This window comes from Bradysia coprophila (assembly GCF_014529535.1).
Source record: "Bradysia coprophila strain Holo2 chromosome X unlocalized genomic scaffold, BU_Bcop_v1 contig_128, whole genome shotgun sequence".
Classification (NCBI taxonomy): Eukaryota; Metazoa; Arthropoda; class Insecta; order Diptera; family Sciaridae; genus Bradysia; species Bradysia coprophila.
In genome coordinates this window covers 1727984-1736894 of record NW_023503295.1, presented here as the reverse complement: position 1 = coordinate 1736894, position 8911 = coordinate 1727984, and the positions used below count along the sequence as shown (strand labels likewise).

The 8911-nt window shown below is 36.8% G+C and overlaps 2 protein-coding genes across 3 annotated transcripts; one reads left to right on the top strand and one right to left on the bottom strand.

Moving 5' to 3' along the window:
- Window positions 1–373: 373 nt before the first annotated feature.
- On the top strand, window positions 374–4648 carry LOC119067714. 2 transcript variants are annotated; one of them, XR_005085999.1, is made up of 4 exons: window positions 374–2560; window positions 2625–2731; window positions 2791–2863; window positions 4181–4648. XR_005085999.1 is itself a non-coding variant. In XM_037170827.1 (3 exons), the coding sequence occupies exon 3, from the start codon at window positions 2914–2916 to the stop codon at window positions 4630–4632; it is 1719 nt and encodes a 572-aa protein (XP_037026722.1). In that variant the 5' UTR covers window positions 374–2560; window positions 2625–2731; window positions 2791–2913; the 3' UTR covers window positions 4633–4648. The 2 variants fall into 2 exon arrangements, 1 of the variants encoding a protein (XP_037026722.1); XM_037170827.1 differs by having other exon boundaries at window positions 2791–4648.
- Window positions 4649–4718: 70 nt separating this feature from the next.
- LOC119067712 lies at window positions 4719–5834 on the bottom strand. The gene is made up of 3 exons (XM_037170826.1): window positions 5674–5834; window positions 5476–5609; window positions 4719–5398 (listed from the first exon to the last, which is right to left on the bottom strand). Exons 1-3 carry the CDS (start codon window positions 5757–5759, stop codon window positions 5052–5054), a joined length of 567 nt encoding a protein of 188 aa, XP_037026721.1. The 5' UTR covers window positions 5760–5834; the 3' UTR covers window positions 4719–5051.
- Between the last annotated feature and the right edge of the window lie 3077 nt (window positions 5835–8911).

Below are 8911 nucleotides of genomic sequence, written 5' to 3'. Positions count from 1 at the left end.
GCCGAAAGTAAATGTCACTGTCATCATTTTACTTTCGGTCCTCATATGTCTCGAAAACACATGTTCACTTGATTGAAAGTACGCATTGAGTGTAGTGTTGTGTTGACGATAGCCAAATGTTTTGTGAGCAAGTGAATGTATGTTTACAGTAATTTCATTTATTAAATTGTTATTATTCCCTTGACTGAAAGTCAGGGTCTTACACCAGAAAATACCGAAAAATGTGGGTAACAAAAAGGTTCACTGTGATTGAAAATGTATGGAATGCTATGAAAAACGTTAAATGTGGGTAACAAAAAATCGTTGAGGGCACGATAACTTGAGTAATTTTTAACCAATTTGGATGATTCTTTTTTTTTTTTAAATACGTGGAATTAAAATCCCGAGGCTAAGTTCGAAGATAGGCTACGTAGAACTAAGAATCTGGAGCTATCCGAGAAAAACGGATATATACATATATATAACAGCAGATACTGCGAACTTTCAGACAAAAAAAAACTGAAAAAAGCTCAATGAAATACAATTTATTCACAAAATTAGAAGGCCTTAAATCGAACAGTGTCTACTTGCAAATTTAATGACCTTTTAACAAATCAAAATTTGAATGCGGATACTGTCCTTTTTTAGGCCTCCTAATTTTGTTAACAAGGTGAATGCGGTTACTATAGAGCTGTTTCCCCTGCGAAGGTATTCACGGTTGCGAACTTATATACGAGTATATCCAGTATATCCGAGTATAAATCGTATAACGACAATAACTGTCAACTGAAAAATAATTAAATTTCGAGCAGACGAATTTCGGTGAAACAAAATACTAGTGTGTAGTGTGCGATCTCAGGACCAGACACCTGAGAAAGAAGCAATTAATTTTTCATGCTAGCGATGCGAAAATCCTTGTTTTTTCCACAATGTCATTCTAAGAGGCGCCATTTTAGGTGAGAAAATAATCGTTTTCTCCCCTAAGATCTCAGTTCAGCCATATTGAATGAGAAATGGTTATTTGTGTATCTGTTCAATCGTCCAAAACAGATACTCAAAAAAAATTTCATGTAAGGGGTCGAAAACCAGAGAAAAATCTCAAAACTCCTATTCGACCCTCTCATAATACATTCATCCTACATCGACTGTCCGATAGACGAATATATTCTAAATTGGAACTAGATGAGAGCAATGGTCAAATCGGACATCAACGTTCAGTATCCTAAATTTAGTCAGGCTTTCCATGTTGAATAAAGTCGAAAAAGATCTCAAGCCTGTTCAAGTTTTGTGAAGTCATCTCCTCTATTGCTTTGTAACTATTGCAGACTGTGTATCGTATTCCAAATTAACTTGGAAGTTAGTCAGTTAGTTAGTTTTTCAGGGAGGGACTAACCCAGCACCCAAGCCTCTATTAGGCCTGTTGTGCTATCGTACAAATCAGGAATTAGTGGATTTGACTACAACCATCATCCCACTCCCAGCTCTGCGAATTCACAAATCGACCGTAAAACGTCCCATACTTTGTGAATTCCGAAACTAGGAATGATCAACAAGAATCATAGTCCCAATTGACTCATCTGTACACTTGCCATAGACTATTGCGTTGGGATTAGATGCCAACGGACTAATGCACTAATTCATTTTTGTTACTTTTTACGCAATTTCGCCACAGTGATTACTTTTCAGTTCAATAAATATTACGCATTGGACCAACAAAGAAGATGAATTCCATGTACAGTCCACACAATTTGTCACTTCTGTGACACTAAAATAAACGAACAACTCGACTAGAGTCATTATCACGGGGGAACCGTGTGTTTCGGCGTAATGCTCGAATAGAGCGCTTTTCTTCATAAACAGCCCGACCAGAGCTTCTCATACGAAGGAATCGTGTCACTTTCTTCGTAAAGACATAAATCTAAAATCATTTCAGATGATTCGTTAGTTGAAATTGTATGCTCAATTGCAGTCTTGAATGTTTAGACATAAAAGAAAATACACCAAAATTGAATCAGAAGTGAAAACACATGTCGATTAACAATAGAACAAAAGAGTAGAACATTCTCGACACTTTTTGAAAATTTGGTAATTAAAGAAATGAAACGAGACTTCGCATTGGACCAACAAAGAAGATGAATTCCATGTACAATTCGTCACTAAAATAAACGAATAACTCGACTAGAGTCATTATGACGGGGGAACCGTGTGTTTCGGCGTAATGCTCGAATAGATCGTTTTTCGTCATGGACAGCCCGACCAGAGCTGCTAATACGAAGGAATCGTGTCATTTTCTTCGTAAAATCATCTAGTTGAAATTGGGTGCACAACTGCAGTCTTGAATGTTTAGACATGAAAAAAATACACAAAAATTGTATGAGAAGAGAAAACACATGTCGATGAACAACGAAACAAAAGAGTAGAACATTCTGGAACACTTTTTGAGAAATTGGTAATTGGAAGAATCGAAACGAGACAAAAACGTTATTTCAGCATAAATCACTTCGATACTTTATTACTTTCACTTGATTTCATTACACAAATAAATTAACTTAAAACACGTTGGAAACTGAAGCGTTTGCAAGTATGTGCTAGTGAAAACAGGTCCAATCGGATTCAGTAATTTTTTTTGAAAATATTTCCAAAAGGTTTATTGGAGGCGTGGACAATTGGGCAATAAAAAAAAATGTCAATCGAAACTGTGAAGACGATGTAAGGCCGATAGCAGTAGGTATTGTTTGGAGACGTTTAACAGGTAAGATTGCCTGTTATAATGTTAGAGATAACTTAGTTCAAAAGCTTAAACCCTTTCAGTTAGGTTTTGGCGTTAAAGGAGGAGCGGAGGCTTTGGTTCATGCGGTACGTCAATTTTGTACAGCTGATCATGGTGAGCCGATTGCTTTAGTTAAGTTTGATTTTGGTAATGCCTTTAATAATATGTTTAGAAAGTTTATGTTAGGTGAGGTGAAGGATATTTGCCCAGAGTTGCTTCCTTTGCTTCAGCAGTCGTATAGGCTCATTTCGAATCTTTATTTTCTTGATGAACCATTGTTCTCGAAAAGAGGATTCCAGCAGGGTGACCCTTTAGGCCCTCCAGGTTTTTGTATTGGTATTATGAGAATGACTCATTCTCTTAGCTCTAGGTTAAATGGGTGGTATCTTGATGATGGTTGTGTTGGTGATGTACTATCAGTAGTACTAAGTGATATTAGGAAGGTTCTGGCTTTTTGTGAATTGTCTGGTTTGCCTTTGAACGCGAATAAGTGTGAGGTTTTCTTCATTAATGCTTCTGGGGACGATGAGACCCGCATGTATGCTGAAATTTCTGCATTATTGCCAGGTATTAAGAAAGTTGATGAGTCTACGCTTGAAATATTAGGCTCACCAATCTTTGAGTCAGGGTTAGAGAGGATGTTTTCGTCTAAAATTGAAGCGATCAAATTAATGTGCGATCGTTTGAAATTGATGGACGTCCATCCGGCTCTTTGTGTTTTTAGGAAGTCGCTAGGCAGTTGTAGGTTCAATTATTTGTTGCGCTCTTCTAAGGCGTTTCTGTTAGTCGATCGCTTGAAGGAAGTTGACGAGATCTTCCGTTCAACGCTTGAAGCCATCACGAATGTTAAGATGGGCGATTTTCAATGGAGTCAGGCATCTCTCCCTTTGTCCTTTGGAGGTTTAGGGATCCGGAAGGTTGAGGACCTGGCATCCCCATCCTATTTGTCGTCGGTGTATTCTTCATCAGAATTGTCAAACCAATTATTGGAGAAATTTGATTTTAAAATAATTGATGACGCTATTCTAGGGTTAATTGAGGTAATTCCTCGAGATTTTGTTCCACAGAGTGATGAAAATAAAAAGGTACAAAAGAATTGGGATATTCCGAGGATCATGGATAAGTTTGGTTGTATGTTGGAATCTAGTGAGCCCGTTACTCGTGCAAGACTACTTGCGTCATCTACTAAAGAATCTTCAAAGTGGCTGCAGGTGGTCCCATCGAGTCAATTGGGCTTACTATTAGATAACAATACAGCTAGAATTTCCGTTGGTCTTCGTTTAGGCTCTCAATTGTGCGAAGAACATAAATGCCTCTGCAGTAAGATGGTTAAGAAGGATGGATTACATGGCTTATCTTGTAAAAAAAGCGGAGGATGGATACCAGGACATGATGAAATAAATAAAATCTTTTCTCATGCATTTTCTTCAGCAGGTTTTCCAAATATAATACAGCCTCCTGGGATCTCTAGAGATGACGGTAAAAGACCGGATGGTGTGACTCTAATTCCATGGAGTCATGGTAGACTGATACTTTGGGATGTTACCGTTAGAGATACTCTCGCCCCTTCTTATGTAAATGAATCTTCAAAGAAGGCTGGTGCAATAGCAGATAATGCGGAAAGACATAAGCATAATCATTACCAACTTTTAAAAGAAAATTACTTTTTCACTCCTATTGCATTTGAATCACTAGGTAGCATGGGTCCAGAAACTAGAATATTTATAAAGAAATTAGGATCATTGATGCGACGGGCTTCCGGTGAATCGCGTTCTATGGATTACCTATTACAGAAGGTTTCTATTGCCATTCAACGAAGGAACGCTAGCTGCATTTTGGGAACATTAGGAACGAATAGAATTGATGATTTTTATTTATTGTAAACTTGTTTTTTGAAAAGATCGTTTTTTTGCTGGTTGCGCCTAGCAGCCTTTTTTTTCGCTATATTGAATAAATCTAAAAATGTCAATCGATGGTTGAATCGTTTATTCGGTCCTACATAGATACACTTCCATTTTACATTAACGGACAATTGTTGCTTTGCTCACAGAATGGCATTGTTTCCAATGTTTTTGGTAACGAATGTAGCTGATGCTACAAATGCCTCAAATCTAGTACTTCTTATTCGATGATTGTATAGTCTTATGAGATATTCGGATAATCGTGATTCCAATGGCATGTAAGTCAAGGGTTAAAATTGTTTCACAAATGGACACCACAGTCAATCAGAGAATGCACGAAAACCTAACCACCGAAAATGTTTTCTTGAGATGTTTTCGTCTCGCTTGGTCCCACGAGACGATCAACCTTGTTCTTGCAGTTTGGTCTTTAATTCTTCAATTTGTCGAGCTTGTGCCAAAATGACTTTGCGCAGCTTATTAATGTACACCGCAGTCTCTTCGTTAATTTGTGTCATCACTTCGTCACATTTCTCCATCGACGAAATAATTTCTTGAATTTCAATGGTTTCTCTTTCAATCGGAGTTCGAGCATTCGATTTTCTGGATTTTGATTGACTTAACTTGGGAATTGTATCAGTCTTGTCAGTGCTATGATTTACTGTCTCATTACTGTTCGTTTCATAATCAGAGAGTCCAATGGTCGGAGCCCAAGACTGACTTGCACTTTCCATGCAATCCGCCTTTTTACCTGAATATTAAAGAAAGAAAGAAACAGAATGAGGCGAGGCCACTCTTTATGACTGGTTGTATCAAAGCTCGTCTTACCAGAAACAAAATGTGCCGAACAAATTCGTTTTCCGTGAACGTTTTCTATTGTTACAGCGCCGTAGCCTTTCAATGCCCTAATCCATGCCATTCTCTGTTGCAGCGAGGCAACTTTTCTTTCATGTCTGTCTCGTCTGTAATAGATACGAACAAAATGAAAATTTACGTTCGCACTTCACACTTAATTGTGTTTGTTACTCTTTATAAAAAGGAAACCGATAATAATGCACATTTCGATTGTTATGATAGTTATTAGTGCACACAAAAACACAACACACCGACATGATTTTCACATTCCAAGAGACATTCAGTGACAGCAACAACAACACTAAATCCTGGTAGAGCGAAAATAAAACGTTGACAATTGCCAACTTTTCGATTCACATGAGAACAATGACACTTCGTCCATACATTTTCTGTCAAATTTTGTTTTTCCCTCCATATGTAAACCAGTCTTAAAGAGAGGTTACGTTTCAAAGTGCGCCAACGAATTTGAATTTTGATTGAATATAATACAAGATTCACAGATCTTCCAACATTAATTCATGTTGTTCAATCGTCTTTTTCAATGTTCCAACTGAAGCTAATGTGATTTACAACCTCATCGGTTAGCGTATCTCTTGGTAGTTCAATGGCGATTGGGACGAATTTCCTGGTTATCGAATAAATAATTCAAATCATCTACGATGTGAGCGATTCCAGTTACCTGAACTAATTCAGAATTGTTCTAATTTGAAAAAATAGATCTGAGTCGATGCAGTCGGTGGAAATTTTCAATCTCTTAAAATTGAGATAGACAGTAATGAATGTGGCGAGGTTCTCTTTATGGAGCCTTCCGAAACCTTCGTTCATAAAAAACTGCTTTGAGGATTGGCTAAAGGATTAGCCACAGGCTTCCAAAACTTTAACTTTATTGATCACATAGGTGTTGAGGAATTTCGCACCTTGTCATTCACAATATCCCACAAAGTGACATATTCCTTATACAAAATGTGTCATTTTGTCAGTTATTGTGAATGACGCAGCCAGTCAAGAATGAACTTCACCTGCCATTGCAGTCAGTGCGAACGAAACGTCATATCCGTGTCAAATTAAAAAATTTAAGGGGGCGTTCGCATTCATGTCTCAGTCTCATCCAGTATCTACCAATGAGTGTACAAGTGTACAAACCAGGTATGGTCTGTTCATACAAACCGGAGGACATGGCGATTTCATATAAACAAACTCACCTCTCATGAGAGGCACGGGTTTTCAGTGGTATAATGTACCAATGTGTCAACTTGTAGAAATAAAAAATTGAAGTCCACAGACCGTTGGCGACTATCTTGTAGAGAGAATGATGCGTGCACAAATTCCTTATTCCTTGGTTTGGTACACAACCAACGTGGATATATCTTATATCAAGTAACTCTTTATCTTAGTTTAGTTCACTTTAAATAACAATTTTATTGAAAATAAATATTGAATAGCCACAAAAAAAAGTCCAAAAATGCTTCATATCCCACTTTTATATAGAAAATAGTCCAAATAGATCGAAATTTAGGTTCCAAGAGTATAAGAACCACGTGAATACATCGAAAAATTCTTTATTTTAGTTGAAAAGCGAAAAAGCGAAAAACAATCGAAAGAAAAGGATAAAATTTCTTCGACTTGGGGTGGACTTCCACTAAAGTCGTTCCAACCCTTTGCAGTGAAACTTATCCAAAGATGTTTTTGCATGTTATGGTACTACAGAGGCTAGGCTTTCACACCATACATACCATGTCTCGGACTTGTGTCACTGCAGCCGCTCAGGTACTTCGGAAAATCACCAATTTTTTCATCTAAAGTCTTTAATATCACCGTCAGGTGAACATGGACCTGGTGGTAAGTATACTCAAATTTTGCGTCTCTTCAAGACCTTCAAACGTAGCTGAAAAAGTTTTTTCCCAAAATTGTTTCACTCGAGTAATTGCAAAAAAAAAAAACGATTTTGGGCCCCTTTTGGCAGACTCTTACTTCACTACCTCGATCGTCGACAACAAAATAAATTTCACCAAACGTAGTACTACTTTTTACTCGCATCAGTTCAACGACGCGAATGAGCTATAACTCAATAAAATTCGTGACACCTTGTCAATGGTTTTACTTTTTCAAAAAAAAAAATCAGAGAAATCATCTAAAAACGAATATTTTTGCGCACAAAAATTTCATCCAGGACGATAATATCGTCTAAAATTATAAATTTTAAAATATTTTCAGGACGATATTATCGTTTTCTTGACGATATTATCGCTTAAAAAAACGATAATATCGTTTTTAAACGATAATATCGTTTTTTTGGACGATACTATCGTTTTTTTGGACGATACTATCGTTTTTTTGATGATACTATCGTCTAAAAAACGATATTATCGTTCAAAAAACGATAATATCGTTTTTTTGACGATAATATCGTCCTGGATGAAAATATCCGCTGGACGATATTATCGTTATTTTCTTTTTCTGAACAAATTTATCGTTATTTTGGACGATATTATCGTCCTGGTCGATAATTTTTGGGACGATAATATCGTTCTGGACGATAGTATCGTCCAGAACGATAATATCGTTTTTAATTTATTAATTTTTTTAAATTTGAGACGATAATATCGTCCAGGACGTTAATATCGTTTTTAATTTATTTAAAATAAAAATTCTAGACGATAATATCGTCCTGGGCGATATTATCGTTCTGGATGGTTGTTGAAGACGAAACACAAAATCTTGTAGATAAACACCTTTTTATAGACGGCAAATATATATTAAAAATTGGTTCATTTGGTTCCGTAAATTTAAATTTTATATACAAAAGTTACACAGACTAATTATGAGACGATGCGAGAAAAAAAAATTAACTCCTAAGTTCCGACACCGTTCCGGCGCCCGGCTCGCATTGCGGCCCTCCGCTTCGCTCCGGGGCAATGGGCCGGATCGCTCGGCGTGTTAAAACGCTTTTTATGTACAATCTAAGTTGGTATTCATTTCGTAAAAAGATGAATTATTTAGGGACGAACTAAACGCCTTTTTTAAACACTGATGTGTAGGTGATTTCCTCTGACAATTGTTTTTCGATATTTTGGAAGAGAATTCGGTTCTTGCTGCACCTCTGAGTAAAATTAAGTCCTGGACAATATTACCACCCAAAACTAAACGATAATATCGTCCTGGGCGATATTATCGTTTTTTTAAACGATAGTATCGTGCTGGACGATATTATCATTTAAGAAAACGATAATATCGCCCAGGACGATATTATCGTTTTGGACGATATTATCGTACAGAAAACGAAAATATCCTTTAGATTTTCTAGAACGGTAATATCGTCCAGAAAACGATAGTATCGTTTTCTGAACGATAATATCGTCCAGAAAACGATACTATCGTCCAGACAATATTTTAAAATTTTCCAATTTAG